Source organism: Etheostoma cragini, chromosome 6, assembly GCF_013103735.1.
Source record: "Etheostoma cragini isolate CJK2018 chromosome 6, CSU_Ecrag_1.0, whole genome shotgun sequence".
Classification (NCBI taxonomy): domain Eukaryota; kingdom Metazoa; phylum Chordata; class Actinopteri; order Perciformes; family Percidae; genus Etheostoma; species Etheostoma cragini.
This window is the reverse complement of record NC_048412.1, coordinates 25,515,225-25,531,464: the sequence shown is the minus strand read 5'-3', so window position 1 is coordinate 25,531,464 and position 16,240 is coordinate 25,515,225. Positions and strand designations below refer to the sequence as shown.

Sequence of the window (16,240 nt, the reverse complement as noted above, 5' to 3'; positions counted from 1 at the left end):
ATATATATATATATATATATCTGTCTCTCCATTACCTCTGTTGCCCGTGTACCTCTCACCACTGCTGAGATATTATTGCACTGCTATTTATTTGCATAAACATCAGAATATTGTGGTAGATTTTTTTTAGGGGGTTGAAGTGATATTTTTAACTCCAGGTACGACAAACCGCTGTCAATTGATGGCTGTTTTGAATTTTTTAGAATAAAATCGTGCCGCTACATGACCTTTCCTCAAAGTGTTGTTTTGTGTAAACCATCCAGTGTGGTTAGATTTTCTAAATCTGTCAGTTTAATATTAGTAAGTACAACATGTATCCTTTTCAGTTGAAGGCTTGTTTGGCCTCCTGGTATACAGCATGAAAACAAGCACACTTTTATTTCCCTCTTTCTCTATTTTTTGCCGAAAGTTAACAAATAAAGTTTCCTAGAATAACACTTTGAATATGGCCAGACTTGAGTTGATTTGACACTTGCAGTGATAAAGGATGAGGTAGTTAGTCCTTCTTCACCTGGTTGTGCTTGGCGGTTGTACACAGTGACTGGTGACTTGGCACGGCCCACATTTAGAGGAAGTAGTGCCAAGGTGGGGACAGAAATGGAGTGAGTGGAGCTCAGTGGGACCCGGAGTGAGCACATGTCTTTCAGATGAGCCAAAACGCTCATGAAACTATGAGAAAAGACACAAAACCAGTCTTCCCTATGTCCTCAACACTCTTTAACCTGGAAACAAAGTTGGACAAACTGCAGAAGTGAGGAACTAGAACAAAAAGAAACATAAGGTATTTGCACCGCCAACCTCTTAGTTTTACAGTAGATTGTAAGATTTTTAAAGCCCGAGATCTTCAGCAGGTTCCCGTTTGTTGCCCAGAGTAGATTAAAACCCGGGGGGGTGGTCCAGTGCTTTATCCCTCTCTTTTTAAAAACAGACTGACGTGAACAGTATTATCATTTTAAACACTACTGAAAAGTCTTTCTCCTGTGATACAAACTTTGTGCATGCCTTTTAAAGTCTTAGCCGGATTTTGCAACTCTTTTTGTTGATTTTTTTTTATTCTTAATCAATTGATTTATTTAGAGCTATTTTTGCCCCATAGATTGAAACAATAAATCCTCATCCTCCGTTATGTCCTTGAACTATTTTGCCCTCCCAAGTCCTTTCCATTCATTTAGCTTGATTTTGTATTTTAAGCACACCAGTTAACTAAGAAACCTGATCTTTGGGTGTGAATAAGCTTACCCTAAAATCCAAGATGGAGGAGCGGCGTGGTGTACAGTAGAGAGAACCAGAGGTCACCAAGACTGTCCCGTTGTCCTTCAGAGGTAGCCAGGGTGGGTGGCCATGGTTGCAGGAGACTGCTGACCATCTGAATTGTCCTGTTGGCAAACCGGCAGCAGACTGGAGAGGCACTAACAGATGGCAGGAGGGTGAGGGCACCGTGGTTGGGCGCTCGAGCAGGCATCCCAGCCGGCAGCTCTCCCATATGGGTTTCACCGAGCCGAGAGATGGAGTGGCGGAAGGTGAGGTAGAGACAGAGATGAAGATGGAAAGAGACATAGCTAGAAGGTGTAAGATGAGGGAGAGACGGCAAATACGGTTGAAAGTAATTACCTGTAGGGAATCTCATTACTCCAACAAAGCAGCTTTGATGTGTACAGGATAAGCCTGGCAATATGCTATATTCTCCTTATTGTCAACAAATCTCACAAAAAGGCCAAAACTAACAGGAAACGGACACAAACTAGTATGCAGTTTCCAGAATGTTAACTCGTGCAGCCAGATACAGCAGGTCTGGCAATGAAAGACGGGTGTTAGTTGTAAATGCTGAAAAATGTGATAGTTAGCATAGTTAGCATTAGCCGGAAAGTAATCTTTCCGGTAGTGTTTTGAGCTTGATTGTTTTCTATCTCAGCTAGCTAATCGGTAGCATTAGCAAAAGAGCTAGGGTTGCACAATGTTGACAACATTTTAGATTGCGATAGTGATTATGAATATTACAATATTGATATTAATTTTGATATTTTTAAACATATAGTAGGTAATATTACAAAAGAAACAATATTAATAGATTTATAACAGTATAGTGCACTGTGAGACTTACATATGGCTCCGTAGTGCTGCTGGACCACAGGTCAGTTGTGAATGTTAAATATTAAATCTATCCAAATCCAAACTCTGCACGGCCTTTTATAAAGTTAGGGATCGCTACCTGTGATAAATAGGTCTGGGATGGGATTTGGTAACATTTGTCTATTTCATTCAGAAGCTGTTTTTATTCACTGTGTGGGCGGGTATCACATCTTTGGCCTGACGATCCATTAAAGCATTGGGGATTTTGGTAATCCGCTAGCGTATATTAAGTCCGTATATCATGCTCCACTAAAAAGAAACAACTAGTGTACCAACCATGTTATGTTTTTATAGTAAAAACGTCTGACAGGAGTTTAATGAATTGCAGAATCTTATTTTTAGGAAACTGAATGCAAATTGTGTCTATTTCTACTATATTTGTTTACTTACTCCATTTTGAGTATGCTGCATTTTATTTTTACGTAAATCTGATTTTTACACCAGTAATTTCACGTCAGCTTCAATAAAATTAAAAGAAATAGTAAAACAACAGTATTTTTACATTTTTGATACACTGTTTAGTTGTCTAGAATGAGAATAAAAAGTAGGAACTGAAAAAAGATTAGAAGGAGAACGGGAGAAAGCGCTGAGAAATTATGTAGCTACAAAGATTGTATCAGAAAGGCAGTTAGTGTTATTTTAGATTTGCATGGCCTCAGATTTATCACCTATCAAGAAGCTATGGCAGTTTGTCTCAATGTCGACTTCGCACTCTCCATCCGTGCGGCACAGAAGCAGCATGTGAGCGGCCTCGAAGCGAAAGTGTCCTCAGGCTGAAGGAGGAGAAGGAACATTTTCTTTGTCTCAAACTCCAACACAGATGCTTACCATTAGCATAACTTAGCAGGGAACGAAGGAGTAGAGGAGGTGTAAAATGAGGCCACACGTTACCAGCAGATCTGAGCCTCCGTCATTTAACAGCAAAGGCGAGCACCTACAGTAGGTGAAAATGGAATGAAAGATTTTTCGCTGTTGCCAAAAGACCTGTATTTTTTCATGAATGGACCGGAGAAATATCTGGCAATCATAGACTCTGGTTCTGCCAAAACACACCATTTGTACCTGAGAATACGTGAAAGCATTTGGGGCCAAGAGTTCTTTGATAATCTACCAAAAGGATTGCCAGAAAAATGGCATTTAAAATCAAATTATTGGAACAAATTTTTTTGCGCAAATGTTAGAAGATTAAACAAATATTGGACCTTAAATCTTTCCTTACATGTATGAAAAAGCTAAAACAATTTTTCAGATTTCTATTAAATCTTTACTCCAGTATCCAAAGAAATTGCAGAATATTGGAGTTAATAGCACAGTAGAAACAAAAAAAACCATTTGCATTCAAAATAGACCCTAAGTAATTGTTTTAACTGCCTCTACTTTTAAACACCCTACCATCTCGGTTAATCAATATGTAGATAATGAGAGCAATCAAGCAGTGATGGCCATGACATTCTGGACTAAAAAGGAAGTCTCTGTTTTAGTCAGAGGCAATGCCCTCACTATTGATTTGTGTACCTTGGCACCCCACTGACGAAATCTATTGTGACATTTCCATTTCTAATTGAAGGCCCTGCGCTGCAGCACACGCGGAGCTATTGTTAATAGCTTATGTGACGCATAGAGTTGAACACAGAATTTTTATGGACACGTGTAAATTAGAAAAAGTGATGTGGATTCAGTCTTGAACGAAGAAAAGAAATGTAGTCCAGCATGAGGTGATCTGCAAGCCAGAAGTCAGGGGGAGTAGTCCCGAACTCAACCAAACAAATGGATGTTTATTGTAGTAGGTGAATATAGTGACTGGATTGTGATCTCGACATTCAAAACTAAGATATTGTTTTGACTCTGCAAGCTGTTAACGAGACTCTGCCATGCCAGCGTCGTCAAAGGTCTCCCCTCAGGAAGTGTCTCTTTGACCTGCGATCGATGACCCGGAAAGGTCAGGCCCCCAGCGAGGGCTGCGAACAACCCCGGGGCTTTGTCATGCCGGGCCGTGTGGCCCGTCCCCCAGGGGCTCGGCTGTGCGTCAGATGGGGCTGTTGGCACATCGACCCCTGCTCATACGGCAGCTGTCAGTCAGCCAAGGAAAAACTTCCCAAAACATCCTCCTCCCTCTGTCAGGAATCTAGGTGTATGTAAGAGAAAAATACTCCCAAACCAAAGATTTGAGTCTTTTGGGTCATCAAATGTCTGGATGTTTGATACTTTTGTTGAACCAGGAGATGATGGTTTCCCTTTTCCCATTCATAACTTCAGGTTGTTTTGTTTTTAACTTTGGCCGTCTCTTAGCCTGAAACGTAGGACAAAAATCATTCCCCTCAACTGTGGGATGCTGTGGGACGGCCTCACCGCTGCTTTGTGTGCAGTCGCGGTGAGACGGCGATTGGCGGGGCAACCCGAGCCTGACTTCATTCAGACTAACTGGGTTTTCGTCAGAAGCGCAGCCAATTGGATTAGCGTTGATCATGACTTGAGATGATGGCATGTTAATCAGGACTGATCAGGCACTTAACAGCCTCTCAGATGCACATGGCTGACTGTGTGGCCATAGGTTGAGAGCACAGACCCCCCCCCCCCCCCCCCCCCCCTTCAGATCAATGAGGCCTTTTGTTGTCGTCTGGAACGTATTGACAGCCAGCTGAAAGCAGATAAAGCATATCTAGCAGCACACCGCACACCCACTTTTATGATTGTCATATTTCACTAACAGAGTCTCTGTCAGGAAAAAAGCCAAACAAATTGGATTGGAAGTGACTTGTTTATGTAAGTGATGTCAAAGAGATGTCAAATCTGTTAGTGGATGGATGCCTTGAGAAGCCTTATCTATCATGAATTCTCTTAATCAGTGATGGCCTGGTATTGGCCTGGTATATCTGTACTGCGATGCGGCGGTTTTCCGATGTGGAGAAAGCTGCGGCATGTGGCCCACACTGTAGTACACAGAAGAAGGGTTGGACAGCTTTGTCCTTTTGTGAAATACTGTCTAATGGACTGTCACATCGTCTAATACAGGTACATAAAGCAAGTGATTCAAACCAGAAGCAAAATGTATTTATTTGATCGTTTTTAGTCATTTTTTTAATACATGATTTGCAGGATGTGACGTAAATTAGGATAGAGGTGGTGGCTCAACCTGCCATAAACAGCTGCTAATTCTTTAAAAATGAATAAAGTTAATTGAGGGAATTTCAGTCCAGTGGTGGCATAAATGCCTCTTTAGGGGCTTATTCACCCTAATATTATATTATTCAACTGAGCACTGAAAAAACAGTACCACATTGCTCTTTGATAGGGGGGTTGTTCATTGTCATTCAGTGTGCGAATAACATTTTCTAAATTTTTCTCCTCCCCCGGTGTGTAGTGGCTTTCCACGGACTGCAGCTGAAGATCAAGAGGGAGCTGCACAGCCCGTGTTCAGAGCTGAGCTCCAACTGTAGTCAGGAACGGCCCTTCAAACTCCGTTATGGAGAGAAGTGCCCTTACAACGTCAGGTGGGTACCGCCCAGCACCTAAACACACTTCCAGAAGACTTTAAATATCCCTCTGAAAGACAACTCTTTCAATTTTAAATTGGCAACATTAAAAAAGAAGAACAGCCTCTATTTGTTTTTTGGTTCCACATTGTGCTCTAAATCAGCAACAAGAGCATTATTGTAAAATGGCAAAACTTGCAAAAACTACATCAATTTGAGTATTTAAGATCCAAGATCTTTAATTGAAAATGATGACATGTTTTATCTTTTACACTCTGACTGAGCATCAGTTTAATTTTGGCATGTTGACTATTGAACTCCAGCTGTTGTTCTATTCATTTTCAATTGATCAGCTCTATTAATGTTTTTTTTTTTTTAATTTATCTCAAAAGGACTTTGCAAACACTACCTAAACATTTTAAATTAGATGTACTATAAACATCTCTCAATTTACATCTAAGTACATCCAAAACACTTTGTGACACGTGCAGTCATGGAGGCTGTTCTGTTTTAGCTTCAAATTAACTGATTTGATTTGTAATACATGACATTCATTTCACTTGCATGCTGGTATAATGACCTTGTATGCAAAGAGAAATGCTTTCACAAGTGATGAATCATATGCGGGATTCATTTGCTCACCTGGTGACAAGAAATGCAAAATCCAACATTTGGCAGAGCTTGCTTTACATAAACATAAACCATTGGAACAAGTCAGCATGCGTCCGAGCTAACATTTGATTTAAAAGGAGACTTTGGAAGAACACGTGTGGCAGACAAAAGAGGTTTAAAATAATGTGGAGAATAAGGGTTTATTTTGACCAAACTCTCTTTAAAAAAATGTATAAATTTAACATGATAAAGTTAACCATTCACTTAGATGCATCTGTCTTTTGTTTGACAGTTTGCTAATTCAAAGATACGTGTCTCTGACATGGTGCCCTTACGTATCATAAAGGAAAATAACTAAATAATATGCAATTGCCTCAACTGCCTCCATATTTACCTCAACTAAAGCATATCAAAAACAGAATCTGCTAAGTGTATGGACAAAGCCTTATTTCAGCTCATGTGAGATAGAAAAACAAAGCACATGATGAATTATGTAATTAATAAATGCTCCATCAACATGAGAGCTCACATATTCAGTATGGACATCTGCAGAGAGAATCAAACCAACACACACTGGCACTGCATTATGTGACTTTTGTCTTGTGTTTGCCACAGTGCCTATGAGCAGAAGCAGCCTGCAGGAATGAAGCCCTCCAGCCCAGTGACGCCCCCCTGTAGCACTCCTGTGTCCCCCCTCCATCATGCCTCACCCACGGCAGCCCCGACACCCAAACCAGACAGGACCTACGCCCACATGCCGGCCTCGCAGCCGCTCCCTGACAACGCCTACTCTATGGACCACAGGTACTGCAGCCCCGCAGCCTTTTACATTTACATCTTATTTACATGTGGGGCTTTCAGCTCAGAACAGAATTTATTATGAGTTTTAGTCACAGTAGAATCTCATTGGTCGAGAGAATGTTTAGTAGGAGGAGCCAACAAACAGCAACAAATGTTATCTAACGGCTGAATCTGAATGACAAAGACTTTATATACTGGAAAACGAATGGTAATACCACTGTCTTAGAGTGTCAGCACGCTATTGGAGCTTTCTTATTTCGATGAGTCACAATGGCTAGACTGCTCTTTTTCTGTTGCTTGAAGTTTATGGGATGTACAGCTGTGGTAGAAATGGCTGTAAGGTTTGTCTCCCCAGTTTGCTGTAACCAGATTTTATTTTACAAGACTGGGCGGATAATATTCGGCCATTCATTTCATATGTTAGTTTCTCTGTTCAATTTCTTTTTATTTCTTTTTATTTAGTTTTTACTATTCATTCTTGACCTTTGCGAGCCGTATATTCAACACAATTATGTTAGCTAATGAATCTAATTATACTTTAATCTAAACTTTAATCAATTAGTCGATTGGCAGAAAAAATAATCAGCAACTATTATGATAATTGGTTAGTAATAAAATTCACATGTCAAAAGACAAATACTGTAAGTACACTTTTTTGATAGGAATGTGAATATTTTGAGGTTTTGGACAAATAAACAATTTGAAAGAGATTTTATAGACCAATATTCATCAAGTAATCAAGAAAATTGGTTGCAGCCCGGCTTTCAACCACCTCTCATATTCATTCATTCATTCATTCTTTTATGAAAGTTATTAAGTGGGCCTTTGAGCAGCTGACAATATTTTATTACATATTGACTTATTTTAATCTGATAACTTAAATAGCGTCATTTGATGTGTATTATTCAGTATTTAAACTTGGTCTTCATTTCTTCTGCAAACAGGTTAGAAGTAAACAAAGTGAAGCTCATGTCTCTTTGTGTCTGTCCAGTAATGAATCCACTGACTTTGTGGTTCTCACTTAGATTTCGACGTCAGCTCTCAGAGCCGTGCCACTCGTTCCCCTCCCCGCCGACCATGGCTCGGGACAGCCGGCCCATCTACCACAGGCAGATGTCAGAGCCCAACATCCCCTTCCCTCCTCAGGGCTTCAAGCAGGAGTATCCCGACCCCCTGTTCGAACACCCGGCCATGGTGGGGGCACCGCTACCCCACACGTACCCCGCCGGCATGATGATCAAACAGGAGCCGAGGGACTTCACCTACGACTCAGGTAACAGATTTATAAATAAAACATTTTAATTAAAATAAAATAGTACTGTTGTGCTTGAACTACTGGGGTTAGTGAAAAGGTCTTGAAGAGATAGCAGCCTTTTTTTTCCTGCCAGAGCGTTATCATCTCAGGAATGGGAGAAGACATGAGAAGAGGGGGTGGCGTTTATTGAGTTTGCCCATTATTAGGGCAGGGGATCTGGTTGGGCCGGGTGTCTGTGCCGGTCACCATTTCCTGTGGTGCTCTAATAGAAAAGAGAAAGGGGGGAAGTGGGGGCCATGCCTGGTCCCAATCCAAAATCCGCCCTCCCACGCTTGTCCGCTCCCTTTAGTTAGGGAGTAAAGGGACCTAATCATCGGCCCTCTGCCTCTGTGGAGCCTGAGGCTACATCAGGACATGAATGAACATACGCCCGACTGCTGGGTTCATTCACAAGGCGGACAGAGTGGACCCAAGAGATGCCGAGCTGGAGGAGAGTCTGTGTGACCAGTCAGGGAGAAAAGTCGCTTCTTCCCATGGCGATGACTCCTAGAAAAACACTGTTGGCCTCTTTCAGGTCTCAGACCTTTGCTTTCCTAACAGCAGCTCTGCAGTTTCTGCCAGAGAAATCCAAGAAACTGTGATTTTTGGTGTTTGTGTCACTCTCCGGTTGCAAGTTTACTTTGCCATAGATGTGTTTATTGAGTTGGCTTCTAGATACAAAATAAATCTTGACAAACTCACTGTCTGTAGCTTCCAGGTTGTGGCCCGTTAGCAGAAGTCTCAAGTCTCAAGATTAGGCTTGCAACTAACAATCATTTTCCTTGTTGATTTATCTATTATTTCATTTTTTTATCAATTTGTTTTGTTTTGACAGGGAAAAAAAAAAATTGTTTTCTTCCGACCAACAGAATAATGATATACAAATATAGAAATGCTTACATTTAAAAAGGCAGTTTTAGCTTAATAATTGGTTTAAACAAGGACCCAATGATGAAAAAGGTTATTGATTAACTGTCTAACAATAGAACACTAGTCAGGATGTTGGATAGATTTCACTGACTTACTGTACAAATAGTGCAGCAGTAACATAAAGTTTGATTATTATCTTATTGTCATTAAAAGCATCCAGTCGTACACACTAGAAAGGCATTATAAAAGAGTAGATTATAAATGAACACAGAAGGAAGGAATATTTTGGTTTATAGTGGCCAAGTCTTGTGTCCAGTACTGCGCTGTCCTGGATGTCCAAGATGGAGCATCACAGTGAATTTATTAGCAGTCACAGTGGAGCATGTTGACTGGAGCAGGCCTGTTGGAAAGGATGGGAGGAGCTGGTAATTTCATTAGCAGCAATTTCCTCTACAAGCCCATTACTTTGATGAAGTTCAGAGAAATGTTTATGGGCCTAAATGAAGGGCCTCAGTCTGTTTATTGAACATTCACTTTGTAACCTGTTTGGCTGTTTTTTGATCACGAGCCATGATGAACCGTGATGTCTGTGATGTGGGAGGTTCTGACAGTTACAGTAAATGGATGAGGCAATTTAGACGGTGTTGTAAAGCAAACTGGTGAACACAGGCTTCTTTTTTTAGAGAATGATGTGATTAGACACGGGTAGTTAAATGATTTTAGGCACAAAATCTTTCCAATTAGATGATATTTTGGCTTTTAAAGTGACACAGGACCATCCCAATTTTTTAAAGATCAGGGAATTTAGGTGGAAGTTTGATCTCTTGTTTAAAGTCCATAATGTTGAGGAAGGAAAGAAAAAAGAAGCAGATATGTTTAATATGTCAAGATCTATATTAGAAGGCTACCTCCAATGGTTTGCATGTCTTTTTTTAAAAACCCTGAAAACAACTAGGATAAATAATTAGAATGAATAATGCAACAATCAAAGTAAAATAAAACGTCTTTTGGTATTACTTATTATGACTTTAACACTGATAAACTCCACTATGTGGCTGGGTTTTTGAATGACAATATGTGATATATTTTCCCCACCCAGTGGAAGGGGCTCTGAGAAAGATTGAAAAAACTGATATCTTTCATGTGAAACAACCAAAACAGTCTTAATTTTGTTGTAAAATAGTGTGTTAATGTAAGATTCAGAGAACCTGAAATAATTTTCAGGGCCTTCAATAAAAAAAACAGCATTTAGCTAACATGCTGCAGTGACACAATTTCTCGTAAGAAAAAAAGTCAAAGATGCCTTCAGGTCCGTGTAGTTTTGATCTAAAAGAGAAATTTGTAAAAGCTTTATGTTGACCCCTCGCATTATGAAAAAACGTACATCATGTCAGCTTGTGTTTTCACACACACGGCGTGTTTTTATTCGGTAGTAAATCTTCCTCTGAGTGGAGACGCCGGGAGCGAGTATTAGCAGGGTGATATAGTGAGCTCGCATGTGCCTGGGAGCCATTGCTTGGGGGCAGATTCTTTAATCAGAGCCAGTGGTGCATTGAGTGAACAGGCTTTGACTGCTCTCAGATAACTGAGATAGTGTTCTTAATGCTGCCTTCGGGCCCTTTAACACCCACTCTCCCATTCTTGCCTGGCTTTCAGCAGAAGTGCCTAGCTGCCATTCTGTCTACTTACGGCAAGACGGCTATCTGGCTCACGCTAACAGGACTGAAGGTACCAACGATGCTACGAGTGAATGTTGTGATTGGGCACTTTGGATTTGTGCTGAATTTTATATCAATCTATATCTCCTTTCCTTTTTTCTAATCTTGTTTTCCAGGTTGTATGTTTGACAAAGTGGCGAGGCATTTCTACGATGATACCTGTGTGGTGCCTGAAAAGGTTGAAGGTGAGTTCTCCCCGTGCGCACTGAATGATTTTCAAATTGAAAACTGCTTCGTGCTCAGTAGGATTGAAACACCATACAGTAATGGTGTGTTTGGTGACCTCTAGGTGACATCAAGCAGGAGTCTGGCCTGTACCGTGAGGGCCCGTCGTATCAGCGCAGAGGCTCGCTGCAGCTCTGGCAGTTCCTGGTGGCTCTGCTGGACGACCCGTCCAACTCCCACTTCATCGCCTGGACCGGCCGGGGCATGGAGTTCAAACTCATCGAGCCAGAGGAGGTGAGACAAACACATGTTTACATTGTTTTATTATTATATTGAATTTCTATGTTATTAATAATCAATTTGTGTTTAAGCACCTCTTAAGTAACCCCAGGACACCCAAAAAAACGCGTTTGAATCTTTCACTGATAGTTTAATCCGTTGAGTCAATCGAGGGAAAATTGGCAACAATTTCATCATTTATACAAAGAAATATGCCAAATATTTGCTGGTTACAGCTTTCTAAAATTTGAGTATTTGCAGCTTTTTTCATGTCATGATGGCCATTTTTCACCGTTTTATAGATTGAAATATTAATCAGATAATAAGATTATCAACAGATTGATGATGAAAATAAGCTGCAGCTCTAATTCAGTGTGTTACATTCATACCTGTGCCTGGTGGAAATGTGTATTTTCAATATGTCACAGCCAAATTTGCCAGCAGCATGTTAGCATTTAAAAAAAAACAGGTTGCAGCAAAATAAGACCATGTCAAAGGTCATATGAATAATGTTCTCTGCTCTTGAAGTGGTAAAGTCAGGCCTGGATTTGCAATAGTAGTTTTCTTTTTAATTTACCTTAAACTCAACCACATTCATAGCAACTGACCCTTAAGGCCAACGCCTGCTAAATATTTAACAGGGTGTGTTCCTAAAAATATAACCCATGTTGACGGTTAGGGCTTTTGAAATGGAAACAGAGGCTGGGTCTGTGTGCGCCCACATCACACACAGTGGGGCTCAGTCACTGTTGCTCACTGTGGGAGGATGGAGGAGGATGCAGGTTGCAGGCAGGGGAGGTGGGGGTGTAGAACGGGGGAGATATAGGGGTACCTGGCAGCGGTCCAGGCAGCCTGACAGAGTCTAGCGGCACGGACCAGCTGCAGCTAACAGGGGGGCCCATTCATGCCATCAGGTGACCAAACTCAAACACACTTGCTTTGGGACACTACAGACAAATGCTAGCTAGCAGCTTCTGCCTTTTCACCGTGCAGGTGTAGCATGCCAGCACAGTTTTTTTTTTTTTTTTTGATGAGAGGGTCCTAGAAAAACAAGCAAACGATAAACAAAAGCAGACAGCGAGAAAGGGAAGAGAGAGAAAGAGTCAAAGCTGATGAGAGCACTGTGGGGCTGTGGGTTTGGACCGCGAGGCTGGGTGGTGGGTGGTCTGGTAGACAGGTGCTGTAACATCTGCTGCCTCCTCCGCTGGGTGTGTGACAAGCTCCTAATGAACACATCCCCGGTCAGGTCTGCTCAGGCTGGACACACTCTAATTACCGTTATTAGGAAAATATGGATTAATAAGTTTGTTTCAACATTTCAGCTGCCGCAACGGTGTTTGTCAAGGAAATCAGGTGCAGCGTGCGTGTTTGTGTTTGACGCGTCTGCATTTTGGCCTCCTGCTCCTCTGTTTGTTCACCGACTGCCTTTGTGTCGTTTATTCTCTGTGCAAAGGTGGCACGTCGGTGGGGGATACAGAAGAATCGACCAGCGATGAATTATGACAAGCTCAGCCGATCGTTGCGCTACTACTACGAGAAGGGAATCATGCAAAAGGTAAAATAAATCTTCTATAGATTTATATAATAGATACCAACAACAAAGATCTACAACATTAGAGATCCAAATCTCTGTTCAGCTCAAAAGTGTAAAAACTCACGGTTTTAAGATTAAGAAAGTTTGGAGTTTATTTACACAATAAGAGCTTGAATGATACCACCTGTGTTAAAGGAGGAGCATGTGCTAATTCCCCTCCCCTAGGTAGCCTGGATGAGGAGCCGCAGTGTCTCAGAAATGGTGAACCTCATGAAAATCAAGGCATTGAAACCTTGTTCCTGGGCACTTTATATTTAAAGAAATGTCTCATTCAGAGCCCTTCCATTTAAAGGACAGTCTGAGCTTGGTTGTGTACTTTTTGCAGTTGGTGCATAAAAAAATCAAAAAACTTACACTTTTGTATTTTTATACAAACAGGAAATGATTCAATACTTCCATTCTGACGTCCATAAATCTGCAACTTTAAAAGTCCACTGACAGTTCAACTTAACAAGGAGACAGCAACATATTCTCCCAAAACTTCCTGAAGCTGTTTTACCACCACACACAATCAGTCTCCATTTTTTTTCCAGCTGTGAGCAGCTCTTCCATTTCCTTTTTTGCAATGCATTGTGGGTAAATAGATCAGATCAACAACACTTTTTTTAATCCTCATTTAGTCACTTTACCAGTGTTAACACACTAAGTATTCCAAACCTGCTTAGAGGTAGTATGTAGTAGATTTTTGGGACACAGATGATCTTACTGATTAAGTTAAAACTCAAGCCGTCTCCACATGATAGGTGACGGATATAGAAAATAGGCGACCTAGCAACGGGAAATAGATTCCTTGCCACCCTTGATGACGAATACCTGTGCTGCACTGTGCACAGAGCAAATCTCTCATCATGTGTAGGCGGCTTCAGTGTGTGAAACTAAAGAGTTAGTTAGCAGTCAGGAATATTTAAATGAAATCTCTGAAAGAAATCTGCCCACTGAGATTATGTCTGCCTCTAAAAGACCAAACCAGCGTGCTTTGGTCACCTCACGCTCTAAACTGTCTTCATCAGGCTGTCTGAGGCAGAGTACACTCAGATCTAACTTGACTTTAAGCTGTTTTTGCAGGTTGACTTTGAAATGAGTCCATGAATGTTAAGAGATGGAAGATAGAAAAGATTTGAGGGACATTTTGAAAACTTAGGTTAATAAAGTTTTTAATTTGTCGCCTTGTTTTTGACAAATGTACATTATTCAATCTTTTTACCCACTGATAGGTTCACATGATCTTGGCCATTTTTGTATCCACTAAGACTAAGTGTATTTTAGAAATAGTCATTTTTGATGATGATGATATATTCTTGGTATCCAGAGTGATTTGTGCTGAGTCGTGCTTTAAGTTTGATTGGCTCCTTTCCTCTGTGTGTGTGTGTGTTCTCCAAGTTAGAAAAGTGCGAACCAAATTGTCCTCCTTATTTATTTTTTCCCACGTCGTCCTGTCCGTCTCCGTCCAGGTGGCCGGCGAGAGATACGTCTACAAGTTTGTGTGCGACCCCGAGGCCTTGTTCTCCATGGCGTTTCCCGACAATCAGCGGCCGGTGCTGAAGACGGACATGGAGCGCCAGATCAACGAGGAGGACACGGTGCCGCTGTCGCACTTTGACGAAAACATGGCCTACGTACAGGAGGGGCCCTACTGCCCGCCGCACCCCTACAGCGAGGGCTATGTTTATTAACGTCAGCCCACTCAAACAAACACACACACACACACACACCCCTCCACTCTACCCTCTCCCGCCTCCTCCATCCACACACCTGAGACTGTCATGTCCTCTAATTCACAGACGCTCCGGGAATAAGACTTAACACACACATGCAGCGGAGCTTCCCTTCTCTCTCACACAAAACACACACATATCTTTTTTTTTTTTTTCCTTTCTGACGTTCAAGCCGCACAGCGGGATGGAGAGTGCACTTTATGGACAGGAAGTGCGGTGTTAACCTGCCAGGGGCTAGCTATGGGGTAGGCTTTTTACCGTTGTTTATGTTTGTACATTAATGTGGGAATCATTATGTTTTTTTTTATTGTCATGATTTTGAGCATGTGGCGCCCTGGTGAGACAGGACTCAACGGCTAACTCATGGTCACCCAAGGACCGAAACTCGTCTACACACGCGCAGCGAAATCAAAGGATAATCGCTTCTATTTTGACTTGTTTGTCCCTCAAAACTGCCATTCTGTACTTTCACGCTCATTTAAAGTGAATATTGGCAACGTATTGTTACAATGCTTTTTATGGTGAAGTGACATGATTATAGACTTGGAAAGACTAATGTGATAATAAAAGAGACATTTAGCGACCATCAATGAGAACTGCCTCGCTGTCACTTTGATCACAACAGCTCCTGTGTGTCAATGATCTCTGCCCCTCGTCCAATCAAACTGTAGATCTCATCATGTAGCTGTTTTTGCTGTAATGACATAACCCCCTGGATCATTCTCTCAATGGCTGAAAAACCTTGTGGGTTAGTAAAGAAAAGAAACAGGCATGCACCCCGAGTTGTGCAGAGGAAAATACGACCTTTAGGATAATCGAAGCTGCGGGCCGCTGTAAAATAACTCATCCACTGTAAACATCAGTTTTCCTTTGTATTCTGAAACGCATCAAAGCAACAGTCATTTGTTTTTTAATGAATAACAGGTGAAAGTGTATGAACAGTTAAAGTTGACACAGCAACCAATCAATCAACACATTCAGAATAGTATTTGCATCCCCAAAAATGAAAATAAAGACACATGTTATTAGCTTGAACAAATAAAAACCACAAAAGAAAAGTCAAGTCAAATACTTCCCTGACACAAGGTGTATTTTGCTTTAACATTGCTTGTTTTGGTAAAAAAAAAAATATTTAGAGTCTTATAATGTGATTAAAAAACCATTCATGTTATAACAAAGATTATGTTTCATTGTATAATCAGGTAAATGCACATTTTGTTGCTGCTTCAAGTTGTAAGTGTATTTTCTGGTCTCAAGAAAAAAGAACGACATGCTATTTTGGATTTCTCTTTTTATTTTTATTTAGTTTTTTTTTCATTTAAATTGAGCATTAAAAGAATCTGGTCTGAGTTTTGTTTCTCAATGTTCACATGTTTGGGACGGGATCGGCATTGGGAAGAATTCTTTAATAAAATAGCTCTGAAAAACAAAGTTTTCGCCACTTTCCAGATGTTTTACATATTTAATCATTACATAAAGGTTTTGTTGTTAAGAACTGTAGTATTTCCTGTCTAGCCAGCATCATCTATTAAAATTCGGAGGTGATGTTAACACTCAAACTTTACGTTTATCACTTCGTTTTTGGCTGA

At 40.9% G+C, this 16,240-nt stretch overlaps 1 protein-coding gene across 7 annotated transcripts in view; it reads left to right on the top strand.

The window, feature by feature from the left end:
- Nucleotides 1-15,696, top strand: part of etv1 (ETS variant transcription factor 1) — a 22,697-nt gene extending 7,001 nt beyond the window's left edge. For 5 of the 7 annotated variants that reach the window (XM_034873556.1, XM_034873557.1, XM_034873558.1 and 2 more), the window contains 8 exons: nucleotides 5,492-5,621; nucleotides 6,831-7,019; nucleotides 8,042-8,289; nucleotides 10,837-10,908; nucleotides 11,015-11,083; nucleotides 11,188-11,357; nucleotides 12,796-12,897; nucleotides 14,388-15,696. In XM_034873556.1, coding sequence (XP_034729447.1) covers nucleotides 5,492-5,621; nucleotides 6,831-7,019; nucleotides 8,042-8,289; nucleotides 10,837-10,908; nucleotides 11,015-11,083; nucleotides 11,188-11,357; nucleotides 12,796-12,897; nucleotides 14,388-14,609 — 1,202 coding nt within the window. In that variant the 3' untranslated portion in view covers nucleotides 14,610-15,696. The remainder of the gene's footprint in view (nucleotides 1-5,491; nucleotides 5,622-6,830; nucleotides 7,020-8,041; nucleotides 8,290-10,836; nucleotides 10,909-11,014; nucleotides 11,084-11,187; nucleotides 11,358-12,795; nucleotides 12,898-14,387) is intronic. The other 2 variants (XM_034873559.1, XM_034873562.1) reach the window with 1 other exon arrangement.
- Nucleotides 15,697-16,240: the final 544 nt, after the last annotated feature.